We start from the raw sequence: 16473 nt of genomic DNA, 5'->3' as shown, positions 1-16473 counted from the left end.
CAGGGAGCAAAGCATCTGTTTGGGTGACTGGTCTAGGGGTACTTTTCAATTCTAATCAACGTATTTCTGTAAAAGCAAGCCATAAATATTTAATATTAACTCACTCTTAAAGGTAGTACTGAAAGTTACTTGTTATCAGTATTCTGGTGAGCTACAGCTGTTAATTCTTTACAGTTTTCCCATAAAAAGATTTTCCTCTTACACAGCCTAAGATTTATGGTATGAATGTGCTGCTGTGTTTATTTTGAACCTGCTTCTTGATGTAAAGTAAAAAGAGAAACGAATCTGCAGAGACGAAGCAAGTTACTGTTGTATTATGGAGAACAGCCAAATCTGGCATTGCTTTAATTTCTTTCTCTCCATTCCCTGGGGAAAAAGAACCAGGCAATTAAACTTTCCATCTAGCAGGCAAATGTTGGTTTTACTATTTCTACATGCTAGACACGAGTAGAACAGTCTGTAAGCTCATCCCATTTAAACATAAGATCTGCTAGTATTTTTAATTGGACATCTTGTCTTGCAGGAAGATGATGTGGATTTTCTGGCCAGATTTTCTAAGCTGGTCAATGGAATGGGGCAAGCGTTAATAGCTAGTTGGACTAAACTGATAAAAAATGGTGACATGAAGAGTGCTCAAGACACTCTGCAAGCTATTGAAGCAAAAGTGGCCCTAATGTTGCAACTGCTAATTCATGAAGATGATGACATCTCATCTAATATCATTGGCTTTTGTTATGACTACCTTCACATCTTGAAACAAGTAAATACATCTGCCTTTCATTTAACATTGCTTTTTGACATATGATTTAGTTTGATTTCTGTGGGAATATATGAATCTCATACTATGTGCAAGCTGACTTGTGAAGTAGTTTTTTGACTAGCCTTGAGAATATTTAATGGCTGTGGTCATGTTATTTCTGTGGTGGTGTTAGAAATCTGAAGAAATTGTGTTAAATGTTGTGTTAAGTGGGAAGAAGGTTTGCAGATCATATGGCTGTTAAAGCAAACCTGTCTTTTCCTATTAGACAGCAGTAAAGGAGTTACTGTACAAAAAATAACACTTGAAACTTATTTTGCAGCTTTCTGCACTTTCAGACCAACAAAAAGCTAATGTAGAGGTAAGTACTTTGTACTAAAGATCCTTTCTTTCAGTAACACTTTGGGTCAGAATCTTTCATTTTGCTAAAATAAATCATGTTTTGTTTCTGTGCTTTAAAATGTGCAATGTGACAATAATTAAAAGGGAAGACTTGAAAGTAAGGACTGTATGTTCAATCGTCTGCTGAATAACTACGGCTGTTTCTTCAAATAGTAAACCTATATTGAATTGTGTATGAAGATGAAAGCTATTTTAGAGCTGGTCTTCCCAAGCAACCCTTAAGCACATGTTGGTAAGCTCCTGCACAGTCTGTACTGTTGATAGGGGATTCTTAAATCAAGGTAGAAGAGGTGGATATTTTTTTCCCTGAAGCTTTGTATTTTTATTAAAACCTGCCCTAATTCCAAAGGATTGGAAGTAGTGTGGGAAGGGTTGTCATAAAATTTGACCCTTGATAGTATCATAAGTTAAAGTTATGAAAGAAGCTGCAATCCAAATATAACAGTTGTACTTAGAGTGAGCAGCTATATGTTAAGTGTTACATTAAACTGTACATTTGTTTATACATAAGCTTAAGTTTATATATAAAGCATTAAGTTAAATAAGGCTTATGTCTACTTCTGGAGGCAGTAAACTTGTTTGGGGTTTTTAGCACAGTCCTTTTACAATTTTTTCTCCTATGACCCTTCTGCACCAATATGGATGAATTAATTTAGATGCTGAACTGGTTAGATCAGTGCAAGTATTTTGTAAGTTCATACAGCCGATAGCTGTGATTACTTTTCCTTTACGAAGAAAACTAAATTCTGTACCTGTTCTAACATGAAGAGTTGAATATAGATAATCGGGGTCTAGATTATCTTGACCTGGTTTTGTCTAACGTCTGTTTAAACTGGATGAGGTAACACAATAAGAGAAGTTTGATAACATCACTGAGTGTTTTTATTTTTGTTACTATGTCTCGTTTGTTCTTATAACTGGATCAAGCAAAATTACTACTGCAGTGCACTTAAGGCGCTTAAAATTTGAATATGTTACTCTCTGGAAGTCTGTTTTGTTAAATTTGCGTTCATACTGAAGAACTTTGTTAGAATTATTTCTTAATTTTACTGAGCAGCTCTTGAGGATTTGTGTTAAACTGAGAAGTGATCATACCATTCTCTCTTCTTTCAGCCGTTTAAAAATCTATTTTAATTTTCACTTGTTTTAGCTAACTGTGTGTGTCAGTCCAGTTTCTGTCCATCTTGGAAAGTGTGAATGGAATTGAGTACTCCATGTATTTTAAACGTTAAATTGGAATTCTAAAAACCTGAACTAGTAAATGCTTAGTAAGATCAAAGTGATACCTTTAGAGTTTGAGACTTCAGTAGAGATGAGGTCAAGTCTTTATTGCTCTTTTAGGACTTACCAACAGTCCCTACTAAGGTGAAATTGCACGTCAGTGCTTTAACCGATCTAACAACTTGCTGCTGCTGAAAAGGGAAGGTTTTGCTTTTCTCACTCGTTTGCTGCTCCTAGCTCTTACTGTTGGATTCTTTGGTGAACGAATTCAGCTTGTTAACCTGTCCCAAAAAAAACCCCAACCTTTAAAGGATGTTCAGTTAATAGAGAGAGAAGTTAATATTACAGCTAAGCTGACCTGCGCCTTTCAAATAAGATCTTGGACAGCCTGTTTAGCTTCCTCTACCTAGTTCAGTCATCTTAATTGTTTTATTTCCATGTGAAACAAATGGCATAGATTACAAGCAGAAAACAAAGCCAGGTAATACTGTCAGAGACTGAGAAGCTCCAAGTTATCTATGCTGTGTATCTGGAATGGCATCTGTGTATTGTTTAGATATAATCAGTCTGTTTTAATTTGGACTGTTAATTCTTCTAAACCTCTGAAAATAATAATTCAAATGGGATTTAAAATATTTGTAAGCATTTAACACTTGATTTAATGTTTCCTTTACTGTAGGATTTTAACCATTGCTTCTTATCACTTGTCTGCTTCTGTGCTTACAGTTCTGTTTTTATCTTAGGCAATCATGTTGGCTGTTATGAAGAAGTTGACATATGATGAAGAATATAATTTTGAAAATGAGGTATTGTGTTATATGAGTAAATGGGCAAATGCAATTTAAATTGCATGTAGTAAAACCTGCTCACGCTTTTAAAATCCGTATTTTTCATAGACTTAAGGATTTGAAGGTAGGAAGCAAAGATATGTGGCCTGATTATTTTTTTTCCCTATGTGGAAAGCTTTTTCAACTTTTAGGCATGTCTGCATTTGAAAAAATAACATAGTCAAGGGCTATCCAAGCCAGTTCAATTAACAGGGTGTTTCTGGCTGCATTTGTGCAGAACTATTCCTCAGCGAATATGGCTGTGCTGTTAGCTAAACATAGCTGTTGAGCTGGCTTGTTCAGTGTAAGTTTGCATGTTTCTGCACATCACTTCTGTCTTGCAAAAAGACTTGGGAAACATTTTGTAATGAAACTCTTTGGGATGTTGTTTGACCTACTTCAGATGGTCAGACCTCTGCAAAAATAAGCTAAAGGCATTGATTTCACTTTCCTCCCATGCTTACGTCTCTTGTCAGCCAGCAACAAAGATTGTCTATGTTAGACTTCACTTTTGCTCCAGGCTGTTCAGAGAGCTCTATAGTCTTAAAAAGGTTAGCTTAAACTGTATGCAGTCCATCATAAATGTTTCCGTCAGTTTAATTTTAAAACTAAATTAGATACTGAGAAAGAACACCTTTGAGGAGTGACTCAATTTTCAAGAACTGGGTCAATAAGGCTTTGCCAAGAGCATTATTTTTTTTCGTGTACTTTTGGCTAGTTTTCAGTTTGGAAAGCCTTTTTAATGTTTCTGGACTGAATGCAGTGGATTTCAACATATTACAACCAGCCAAAAAAGAAGCCTGCTGTTATGTTGCAAGAGCATAGGGTAAGCATTATTGAATTCTGAGTGTGGTATACTGTTCTCGTAGGTACGTTTTTGTTTTAGGTGTAATTGTTTAAACACAAAAATACAGACTTCACTGACATGTGAATGTTTTGTAGGGGGAAGATGAAGCAATGTTTGTGGAGTACAGAAAACAGTTGAAACTCTTACTGGACAGACTTGCTCAGGTCTCACCAGAGTTACTGTTGGCATCTGTCCGCAGAGTTTTTAACACTACGCTTCAGTAAGTTGGGTTTTTAAATGTGTGTACGCTATGCCCTTAGCTTTTTTACCTTTTGTAACTCTCGGAGTTTGTAAGTAATGTGTGGTGTAGCAAGGGAAGCCAATTGATAGAATTGAGCTTGTTACAACTTCATGATAAATATAACTTTGTATAATTTTCCTTGAGCTGTTTAGAAAGAAAAAGCTTTCTTTTTGTAACATTAAAGGGTGGCTAATTTCTTTTTCCCTAGAGTTGTTACTTGATCCTAGTCATTTATGTACAAAGCAACAGCCATTTGGGCAAGTGTTCACTTTACACCTCAAGGAAATGTTTGAGAGATGGCAAATATTTTTGTGTATTAATGCTATTAGAAAACCAAGGGTGGATAAGGAAAAGAAACAAAGTGAAGTGGTTTTTTGCAAAAAGAGCAGAACCCATCGTGGTAACTATGCATGTAAATAAAGAAACATTATTACTAGTTGCCTGACTAAAGGCCAGTTGTGTGTATTCACATAGGACTCCAGTATTGTTGGTGGCTTCCTTGTACCTTGCTCTTTAGTGAGCCCTCATTTTAAGTGAAGCTGAATGGCTTGTCCATGGGCCATTGTGGGTGGTTTTGTACCTAAGCAAGCACTTCAAGAAATCTGTATCTTTCAGGTTGAAACTGGTAAAAGAAAATTGGTAGTGCTGTGGTGAATAGGTGATGTGTTTGTGGATAAAGTCTTTGAGAAGCATCCTGAAATATTGCCTAGTCTTACAGTGTTTTTCTTAGTTTAAATCTGCTCTTTTTATACTGTGCATCTGAAGAAGGCTCAAAAGAAAATACTTCTGTGGTGTAACTGTGATTATTTCATAAGCTACTACAGTCTAACATGATCTTCATATTCCTTCTCTAGGAATTGGCAGACTACGCGATTTATGGAAGTAGAAGTAGCCATAAGGCTGCTGTATATGTTAGCTGAGGCTCTTCCTGTATCTCATGGTGCTCACTTCTCTGGTGATGTTACAAAAGCTACGGCTTTACAAGACATGATGAGAACGGTAAGCATGTGTGGTGTGGAAGGTATTTAAAAATGCTAATAAAGACTGGAACACTCTAGTTCAAATGGTTTATCTTAATTACCAGCATGTCACATTGTAGTCTTGGTGTTATAAGGCTAAAGCATTAACTTGCTAATGCTTTTTATTTGTAGCTGGTGACTTCTGGTGTCAGTGCCTATCAACATACATCAGTGACCCTGGAATTCTTTGAAACAGTGGTTAGATATGAAAAATTCTTTGCTGTTGAACCTCAGCACATTCCAACTGTTCTAGTAAGTTTCATCTCATTTACATTTTTGACTAGATAAGTTCTTTAGACTTAGGAAGTTTTCTTAGTTTCTGAGGGTCACTAAAGAAAGAAGCTGAGTTTCTTAAATTGTTGAATGATTAGATTTTCCTCCTGCCTTGTTTAGGGATTCTAAGACAGATATTTTCTCGATTGCAGATGGCATTTTTAGATCACCGTGGTCTTCGCCATACAAGTCCCAAAGTACGAAGTCGAACAGCTTACCTCTTTTCCAGATTTGTCAAGTCTCTTAAGTGAGTAAAGCTGTTACAGATGTAACCAAATGGCACTAAATTTACTATACATAGTCCTTCTGTACATCACAGTTGTCATTGAAACAGGCTGGGCTTCAAATGTACTGCAGTAAAATTAAGATATCAAAACAGTGCTCTAGCAGAGTTGTCCTATTGTGTGATACTAAGGTGGCAGTGGAAAAACTCACAGAACGAAGAACTGGAATACATATGCTTAGCTTTAGATGTTAAAACTGATTTAACAGTGTAAGTGACTGTTCTGCTTTTCTTCAGTGAACAGTTAAGAGTGAGTGAATCTGAAGACTCCCAAGAGTAACTCTTCCCTGTCCCTGACCAAATTACAAATATTTACAGAATTTATACTGATGACATTTTCTCAGCGTATTAGAGCCCTTCAAATAGTCCTGTCATGTTGGTCTTATTTCTCAGGCATGCGTTTAATGTAGAGGCAGGAGATGATTCAGATTTCAGAAGGAACCTATTTTTCACCTGTTAAGTGAAATATTTTCATTATCTGGAGTGGGGCTATTTATGTATATTAAAAAAAAAAAGGGGGCGGGAAAAGAAAGAAATGGTTTTTTCCCACTCTGCCATGGATTTGTTTGGCTTACCACAGGTACTATCTCTATCGGCCAGATTTTTCTACAAAAGTGCTTTGATATTTAAAGGGGTGTTCTATACTGCAAGGGTAGTTTAGGAGTCTAGCTTTACAGCTTAAAAATATGTCAGAAAACCTGTAAAAATGCACGTACTTCTAAGTAGTTATGTACTTGTGTTTTACCTCAGTAAGCAAATGAATCCCTTTATTGAAGATGTTCTGAATAGAATACAAGACCTGCTGGAACTGTCTCCTCCTGTGAGTATTTACAGCAGACTTTCCCAATAAATAAGGTTTACACTTGCTCGTTGGTGTGCCTGAATACTTGTTAAATTATAAGCTTAGCACGCAAACATTTAAGCATAAATAATTGTTCTGCTTTGGTGTGAGATCACTGCCATGCTTACATTTATACCTAATTTTAATAATCTTATGTGGGGGTTTGGGAGTATAGTATAGAGATGGGTGTGTGTTGTTTCTTCAACTGTATTTTTGCCTATACTTGATGCCTCTGCTTCAGTAGGAAGAGAATAAAACAATTGTAAACTTACTATAGAGATTACTTAGGCATGATTAAAGACAGTGTGTAGTATCTTTTAAACTTTGAGAAGACAACTTTTGATGAAGGACATTTAGTGAATTATGCCTGTTATCTTCCATTTTAGGAAAATGGTTACCAGGCTCTGTTAAGCAGTGATGATCAACTTTTCATTTATGAAACAGCTGGAGTATTAATAGTTAACAGCGAATACTCTGCAGAAAGAAAACAGGTTCTAATGAGGAATTTGTTGACTCCACTGATGGAGAAGTTCAAAGTATTGTTAGAAAAACTGATGATGGCACAAGATGAGGACAGGCAGATGGCACTGGCTGACTGCCTCAATCATGCTGTTGGGTTTGCTAGGTAGGTACAGCACAGTGACTCTGTGTGTTTCTGGTTTGAGTGAAAGGGAAATATAAAGGATTGATTGGGAGGAGGGGCTGAGTTTCTACCTGTGCTGCTTTGACCTAGAAAATCATCAGTGGTTGAGAATTTATGATAGCCCAGAAGATTATTTAAATCCCCTTTAAAAAAGGCTGCTATGGCTGTAGATACAGGGGAATATTGAGCAAGTTTATAGTAAACCAGCATGTTATTCCCTTCCTCAAAGAATTGTGTGGAGCTATTTTAATCCTATGTTGTTTGTAAACTATCAGAATTTTATTCTCCCAAAACTGCCAGAGCGTAGCTACCTCATATCAAATAATTCTGTTCATTTCTTCTAGTGTTTGGTTCTCATTTTATGAAATGTAATATTGTAGTTTAGTGCATGGATTTTAAACCATATGTTACTCTTGGTGTTATTGCTTCTTCACTATATTGGAACATGAGCTTATATAATACTCGGTGCGTTGCTTTTACAGCCGAACCAGCAAGGCTTTCAGCAATAAACAAACTGTAAAACAATGTGGCTGCTCAGAGGTTTATCTGGACTGCTTACAAACATTTTTGCCAGCTCTCAGTTGTCCATTACAAAAGGAAGTTCTGAGAAGTGGTGTCCGCACTTTCCTTCACCGCATGATTATTTGCCTAGAGGAAGAAGTTCTTCCATTCATTCCTTCTGCCTCTGAACACATGCTTAAAGATTGTGAAGCAAAAGATCTTCAAGAATTCATTCCTCTTATAAACCAAATAACAGCTAAGTTTAAGGTATGATATTGCATAAGCTTTTGGGGGTCAAAGTGTTGCTGATATCTCTTCTGGTTCCAGAAAAATACCTGTGTTAAAACCTTATCTCACAATTAATAAGTAAGTACATTTCTAAGGCTGCTACGGGGAGACATTGTCTTCAGCCAGAGTTGTACATTGCTGGACTTGCAGTTATTAAATGAGTGGTTTTCTTTCGTTAGTCTCAGAATTTTATGGTGTTTCTAAATTTTGGGGTTTAATATTTTTGAATGTTACTTGTAACGCAAAGATTTTTTTCTTATTGACACAAGTAACTTCCTGCCTCCCACTGAAGTGTTAAACTAGTATTACAAACTATGCAAGCTTTGAAGTGAATTTTCTCATTTCTTACACTGAGATTTCCAGGAGGTAGAGGTACAGGAATATCAGATCTGTGTATTGGGAGAAATATTGACTTAAAAGATGTCAATGCAGTGGTGTTGCATAAAAAAGTATGCAGGCTTAATGCGTTGTTATTTAAAATAGATGGACAAATATGGAGGTTTTGAAATAGAGACATGATATAGTATTAATTGAGAGTAGAACTGTCAACTGATTATTTAGCAAAGGTTCCTGAAGTATAGCCTTTGCATTCGAACTGTGTGAAACCAAAAAGCTCTACAAAGTCAACTAAATAGATGAAGTTACTAACCTGTTGCGCATGGTTTGTTCTGTGGAGCTGCCACAAGAATATTGCACTGTTGTGAATGTGATGGGAAATTCATTGCTGTATGAGAAGGTTAAGAAGCCCTTTTAAATAGGCTTAAATAAGTCTGTCAGCAGAATGGAATATTGAAATTACTAGAAGTAGTGCATTTTGTGAGCAGTAGAACAGCTATAAATATACCTGGGTGAATCTAGTATGTGGACCTCTGGAGTATCCCATCTGCCGGGCAGAGAGAAAGAATTGTAAAAAATCAAGTATTTCAGAAATTATGGGGGAAGACTTACTATTTTAGTCCTTTTAGCAAGTTATGCTAAGAGCAATTCAAGATAACAGATAACTAAAAATAGTCTGTGAGGTGAGGCAGGTAAAAAAAAAAAAAAGTCACAGGAGCAAGACTGGACAAATACCTTATTGAGGTGTAATTAACTTTGATACTGTACCATTCTTGCCACAATATGTTAAAGATCCTAGCTTCAGTAGTCTCACCTTGAATATTTTCAACGTACAGTAAAATGATTAAAGATAAAACCTTTATTAAGCATTAAGAAACTTAACATCTGAGTTGCCTCTTTATGGAACTCTGTTGTGGCTGAATAGCACAGACCTTCAGATTTTCAATTGGGAATTGTTCAGTTAATTTAGTGCCCTTATACTTCTCACTGCAAGTAGGACGTAAATGACAAGTTTATCCTGTAATGCTAGTAGTATTTCAGCTCAGGAAAACTTTTTTCTTTAAGCAGTCTTTAAAGACAAGTGCTACAAAAGGTGGCCTTGCTGCCAGCTTTAATGTTAGAGATGCATTTTCTGTTGTAACTATAATGACCTTACAACAGTCCCCCTTGGTATTTCAGGGGATTTGAATTAGTGTCTGTCTGAACAGAAGGATGAGAAAGCCTGGAAAAAAAGCTTTTGTTCCTACTCAGAATGAGACTATATAGGCCTAGGTATTTTTGTGCAAAAGATCGGTGGCGAGTAAGTCAAGATGCAGTAATGTTCATGGTGACTGACGTGATTAATTTTGTTATAAGTAGTTGGTACATGAAAATACTAACTTTAAAGGTGAATCAAGCTGAGAATTGTAACGAACCTTTAAGATTTAATTCTGAAATGTTCAGTTGCTATAACTGTTGGCGTTGATGCCCTCTTCCAATTTCCACAGACACAGGTTTCACCTTTTCTGCAACAGATGTTTATGCCACTGCTTCATGCTATTTTTGAGGTGTTGCTCCTTCCAGCAGAAGAAAATGACCAGTCTGCTGCTTTAGAAAAACAAATGCTACGGAGAAGTTACTTTGCTTTTCTGCAGACAGTAACTGGCAGTGGAATGAGTGAAGTCATAGCTAATCAAGGTAAGTAGTTCAGTTTCTCAAAGGATAGTACTATGGTTATTCCTCTCTTAAGTTTTGTCTAAAATCATTAGCCTAGTTCCTGTCAAGTACTATTAATGATGTTAAGGTAGAATGGACTAATGTAAATACAGTATTCCAATTACCTGTTGTGCAAGAATTCAGGTTTGTGAATCCTGCCGTAATAGGCATGTTCTTCCCATTGATCTTTTCAGTTTATATGTGATCACTGTGTCTAGGAGGACAAGAACAGTGTATCCATCCCTGTGCATCATGGTATTTGGTGAATCAGAGATCATACAGTATATAATAATGTATAGCAGTGTTCAAACTGTTGGGTGAGGCCACTCACAGCTGCCAGTATTTGTTGTGGTGTTCATTTTCTGAAGGACACATGAGTAACTCCTGTCATTTGTTTACTACTATAGATATCAAGATCAGGGGATAGTAAAAGGCATCATGTGACTTATTATCTATGTAGTTACCAGATTTTCCTTGCCCTTAGTGGCGAAATGCAAATTAGTGCTTTTAAAAGCAGGAATTTAAAGTCAAATGTCCAGTTTCTTGATTCTTTAAGTAATTCTCTTGGTTTGTATTTCATCAGAATGGCTAGGGGCTTTGAAAAGCTTTGAAGGGACTCAGCTGGTAGGTGGAGCTCAAAATTCCTTCCCCCCATCCTAAAATGATGGGTGGTACCTATGGGAAAGGAAAGAGTGGCATTAAGCAGTAGTGAGAGCTTTCTTGAAAGACAGGCATTTGGCAGTTGTGATGGGCCAAGAAATTTTTTAAAGAACCAAATGGAAATAAACATTGACGCAGCACAGAAATTTTGTGGTGAAAGTATCTTTCCATATATTGGAAGGTAAGTGCTGCTGAGTTTTGATTAACTCTACCAGTTTTGTGTAGAGAGGAGAAAAATTTGTAAGCAGGTCCAAGTACCCTGCTTCACCTTTGGAGATTTTAATTGCTCTTCTGGCCTTTAATACAAACAAACTTTAAAAAAATAATAATAATGATTATAACCTAAATAAGAGTTGTCTTGCATCGTAGGGGAAACTTCCCAAAAATATTTGAGATTTGTGCAAAAAAGAGTTATTTTGAAGTTGAAGCATGTCTTCCAGGTCAGTATTTATATGAAATACTGTAAGAGCACAGAAACATTTTAGGCTGCAAATTGAAATGACAAGCTCATTTTAATGTGTTTAAGGTGCAGAGAATGTGGAGCGTGTGTTGTTCACTGTCATTCAAGGAGCAGTGGATTACCCAGATCCCATCGCACAGAAGACTTGTTTTATTATTCTTTCGAAGTTGGTGGAGCTTTGGGGTAAGGCTGTCTATTCGTAATTTCTTTGCAGCTGCTACTAACCATGAAGCAATAATAGAATATGGAACGTTGTTTTTCTTCTCAGGAGGTAAAGATGGACCAGTAGGTTTTGCAGACTTTGTCTACAAGCACATTGTTCCTGCATGTTTTGTAGCACCTTTGAAGCAAACATTTGACTTGGCGGATGCCCAGACAGTACTGGTGTGTATTACAGACTTGGGTTTTTTGCTTTCATTCTTGTGGGGCACATTCAAGCTAATAAACCTACAGTGGCCATGTAGTATCAAAGATCATAATCATCTCACAAATGAAATACTTTGTTTTTTATTGAGGTACCTGGATGATTTAATTATTGAATATTGTGGTGCTGTCTTCTGTAGTTCACCTATGCTCAAAACCAAGTTAGCGAGTCACAGATCTGAGTATTTAGCATTGACCTATGTTACTTATTAACTCGTGTTCAGTGAAAGTGAACACACATTGGTGGCTGTCCTTTAGTTCATTTTGGGTTCAGCTATGACAATTTTTTCTGTTTAGAGTGGAACAAAAATTGGGAGGTTGAGGTGTTCAGTTAACATTGTGTGAGAGGAAGATGAGGGAATAATGGCACGAACTAGCCCTTGTTTTCAGCCTCGTTAGGTTCTTTGGTTTTAAATATTTAACCAGTAGACTAATTGAACAGTCTAATGTTATGTATTACATTGCAGGCTTTATCAGAATGTGCAGTGACATTAAAAACAATTCATCTCAAAAGGGTAAGTTTCATACTATGCAGGGAATAACTTGTAGGTTTCTTTCTAGTGCTTTATCAATTTCTAAAAATTAGATACTTACTAGAGTGAATTACTACTCTACTCTTTGATAAAATAATAGGATGACCGTAATGCTGTGCAAGGACACAGGATCCAGTAGTTCTACCACTTGATAATTACTGCAAAATATTGACTCTTCATTAAGGACAAAACTGCTCACTTGATTGTTACTGTGTTTAATTGAAGAACTGGCATTCTTTCACTTTTCAGTGTAGTACTTAAACTGACATAAAAGAGCAATTAGAGATGTACTATAAAGTACTTCTGTGAAAAAGGTATCTTTTGATGTATAGGAGACCACATTGAAAAACATTGATGGAAAAAAGTGATTTATGCATTGTTTAATGACTAAAACACTGTAGCATATTTCCATTTTTAATGGAAAATGAAACAGTTTCTATGTTTTTGTGTTACTGTTTGCAGATACGCCCTTTAACTTGCTGGTTAATGCTTTTCTCAAATGCAAGTAAAAGCCACAACTATACAAAAATTGTGAGAAGTTATAAACTGGCAGAGAAGAGGCTTGTTTTTTAATTGAGGAGAGCTTCTGAGTTTGTTCCTTTCTCCCCAAAAGCAGTGAAAAGATAAATACATAGGAAATCCAGCTTTAGTAAATAACTTCCTGTTAAAAGTACTCTTTCTCTTAATACTACAAATACAGGAAAGTGATGTGACATCTTTTCCCCTCATATGAACTGTATACCATATTCTAGTTCTAAGGTAACTTCTGTGTGAACTAATGAAGTCAATTCACTTTCCTGTGGTAGATGTTTTGGGTTATGTTTATATATACTGCCAGTGTACAGTAGTCCCTCTTCTGATGAGAGGTATCTAATCAATGCAGATATCTCTCAAAGGATTAGAAGTTCCATTTTATTAGTTTAGTCCACTGTAAATTTATGGTCTGTGTTACAAGAAGAGAAACACTACATCCAGGGGTACTTGGATACTAAATTTCACGGTGGGAGTAGTATGGTAAAGCAGTTGGCAGATGCTAGTTGCCAGGTTTGGGGCAGGGCAGGGGTGGGGTGTGTCTTTCATATGTCAGATAGTGAAATAAGGGCCGTCTTCTTACTTAACTGACTTTTACAGTTAACGTGTCACGATCTGACTGGCTGTATTGTAATTCTTATTTCAGTGCAATTTTCAGTGCATTCTTCTTCTATGATACCAAATTGCTGTAGAGTCCTTAATGCCAAGGTTAAGAAATCTTTCTGTTTGCTATCAGCTGATAATAACATGAGCATTTGATATGCATAACTTCTCTGTAAAAGTCATGTAGACCACCTGTCTTCAAACTCTCTTGTACCATACAGTAGAGAGCTATGACTTGTCATTTGTATAAAAACATACTTGAACAAATTATGTACTGCTTTCTTTAGGGTCCTGAGTGCATTCAGTACCTTCAGCAAGAGTATTTGCCTTCTTTGCAAGTAGCTCCTGAGATAATTCAGGTAGGAGTTCTTAAAAGGACATTTGGAAAACTTACTGATCGTAAATGTTAAATGGGAACTAAGTTAATACTGACAAAGTTAACCTCCTACTATCCCTCAGTAAAACTTACTGTGATATTGCATATCAGAATAGGATTTATTTAGCATAAGGAGTAAAGTTACTGGAAGAGTACCTTGCAAAAAAAAAAAAAAGTTCAGTGCATGTGACTGTCTTCCTACTTCAGCTCAAATTTTGACTTGAGGTAAAAGTATCAGAATACTTAAAGTAATAGCTCAAAAGTAGCATGAACAATGTTGACTGTATAGGAAGTGTGGATAAAGGCTGTATTCCACACTACAGAAATTTAAGCCACAGCACTGGTTCTACTGTCAAAAATTATGTACAATAAGTGTGTGTGTGGGTTGCATGTTTATTTTGGAGTAGTGTAAGGGTTCTCAAAAAGTGAAACTTCACACCTGACCGCTGTCTCAACATTAAGCATTGCTAGCTGTAATGGTAAGCATTGCTGTAAAGAAATTGTTAGATGAACACTGACAAGTTAATTGCAATTAATTTGGATACTATAGTTACCAGGTCTGCTGCATTAGGAGACAATTATACTCATAGTAAGACTTAAACTGTAGAACTTCTAAGTGGTGTTAAATATATGTAAGGATCCAAGTATTATCTCTTGCCGGCACCCCAGTGTTTTCTGATCTAACTTTTTCAAGTGACAAATATATTCAGCTGTAATCTAGAGTGTGTGCATAATTTTTAAGTGTAAACGTTTGTCTGAAGTACTCATTTCAAAGCCACCAAAAGTTACTGGGAAAGTTAAAAAAAAACTTAGAATCCCCTTGGTTGCAGTCCTCTTAGATAGTTGTGTTTCTGTTACTCAGCTAAAAGTGAATGTGATATCCTGTATTTGAAAATACAGTTTTTTCACCCCAGAATGCACTTGGTCTGTCATAGCCTATTACAATTTTTTTATCTAGAACATGCTTTTCTTTGGTTGCACATTAGGGAAAATACAAACTAATATCAATGGCTTTACATACATTAGGAGCACATAGAATACCTTGTATCTCAGTTTGCCTTGATGCTTCATTTAGTTACTTAGTATTTTATTCTGTCTTACAGGAATTCTGTCAAGCACTTCAGCAGCCTGATGCTAAAGTTTTTAAAAACTACTTAAAGGTAAAGATTTTTTTTATTATTTTATTTAAATAGCTTTTAATTCTATTTGGACTTTATCATACAACTCAATCATGGTAGTGACCTGAAATAAAAATGAAATATTGAATTATTTAATAGTTTTTTAGCTGTAGGGAATCTTTACATAGTAAATGCGGTTACCTGGAAAGGAGCAAACAACAACAGCAACAAACCTACAACTGTAGGACTGTCACTTATCCTCAGCACCTTGCAATTTCTTCAATAGCTTGATATTCTTGTGACTTATGTTTGATAGTTGAATAGTTAAAAAGTGATGCTATGATTGTAGAGAATGTCAGGACGCTTCATTTTTGAGGGTGTGAATGTAATTGCACAAGTCACATCCTTGAACCTAGTGTGTTAACCAGTATGTTAAACAAGAAAATGAGCTCCGTCAAGCTAATTATCTTATATGTCAACAATTCCATGTTTTATATTTCATTTGTCTTAAAACGTTGTTTGTTTGTTTTTTTAATAAACCTTTAACAGGTATTCTTCCAGAGAGCAAAGCCCTAAGGAAAGTACTGGACTCCCATGTTTCCATAATCCAGAACTCTGGTTGTTAATTTATAAAAATGCTAACTCTTGTGCCATTCAGACTGGTTTTGTTTTTAAGAAATGTTGCTTTGTGCTCACATCAGTACCTACTTTAGCCTTTCACAAAAAAGAGAAATGCAAATCCCCCACCTGTATCTCGACCATGAAGGTATGTGACAACATGAAAATTATCTGTATACCTACACAAACTTTTCTTATGTATAGGATGATTTAAGCTTATGCTGTAACACATACAGCAATGAAATGACACTTATTTTTGAAATTAAATGTAAAAAACCCTTCAGATCATAGCAATGGTTATTAAAATGTGTACATTTTTGATACTGAGTAAAATGTTTTCATAAGACATAAAAATCATTTGTTCATGTATGGTGACATGAAAATAAAACAATCAAAGTCATTCTTGTAGATAGTCATTTTATTGAAGTTGTCTTAATGATAAAATATATATATACCTCCTATAAAACAGATTGGTTTAATAAATGATTTCATTTAAAAGTAGCATCTGGTTCTATCTTCTTTTATAAAAAAATAAAACTTTATCCAGTGAAATGTTAAGTCTCTTTGAATCATTTTGCTTGACTTTTTAGAAGCTACAGCATTCTTTGACCTTCTGGCTGTTACATTTGGGAAGAACCTGGCAATTTTTCTTATGCTTGGATAAAAAATGGTATTGCAGTCTTGCATGTGGAAGATGCTGGCAGAAAGAACGGCATTCACCGCAGTATTTTAGTAAGGTCGATGGTCTATACAAAGGTTTTAGCAGGGTGTTGTTACTTCTGTCCTAAAATGTATTGGTTGGTCAGTTTGTTTCTTTGTTGTTTTTAATTCTATGACATTAGTTTTCATAGCTATTTCATGGGGACAAGGGGGAGCTATGAGTCTTCCCATGCATGGGATTTAATATACTTTCATCAAGAACTGATGTCTGTTTTTCTAGGCTTTGTGGTACTAGGTGGTTCTTCCAGTTTAAATGG

General features: G+C 35.9%; 1 protein-coding gene across 5 annotated transcripts in view; it reads left to right on the top strand.

Annotated features, from left to right (window-relative positions):
- XPOT (exportin for tRNA) overlaps positions 1-15896 on the top strand; it is a 28604-nt gene extending 12708 nt beyond the window's left edge. For 3 of the 5 annotated variants that reach the window (XM_056342081.1, XM_056342084.1, XM_056342083.1), the window contains 17 exons: positions 524-760; positions 1080-1118; positions 3124-3186; positions 4150-4274; positions 5150-5294; positions 5447-5566; positions 5740-5834; positions 6621-6690; positions 7098-7336; positions 7837-8122; positions 9967-10156; positions 11361-11477; positions 11563-11678; positions 12185-12232; positions 13672-13743; positions 14864-14920; positions 15428-15896. In XM_056342081.1, the coding sequence (XP_056198056.1) occupies positions 524-760; positions 1080-1118; positions 3124-3186; positions 4150-4274; positions 5150-5294; positions 5447-5566; positions 5740-5834; positions 6621-6690; positions 7098-7336; positions 7837-8122; positions 9967-10156; positions 11361-11477; positions 11563-11678; positions 12185-12232; positions 13672-13743; positions 14864-14920; positions 15428-15454 (2046 nt within the window). In that variant the 3' untranslated portion in view covers positions 15455-15896. The other 2 variants (XM_056342082.1, XM_056342085.1) reach the window with 2 other exon arrangements.
- Positions 15897-16473: the final 577 nt, after the last annotated feature.

This window comes from Falco biarmicus, chromosome 5 (genome assembly GCF_023638135.1).
Source record: "Falco biarmicus isolate bFalBia1 chromosome 5, bFalBia1.pri, whole genome shotgun sequence".
Lineage (NCBI taxonomy): Eukaryota > Metazoa > Chordata > Aves > Falconiformes > Falconidae > Falco > Falco biarmicus.
Note: the sequence above shows the minus strand (reverse complement) of the source record. Positions and strands in the feature narration are given on the sequence as shown.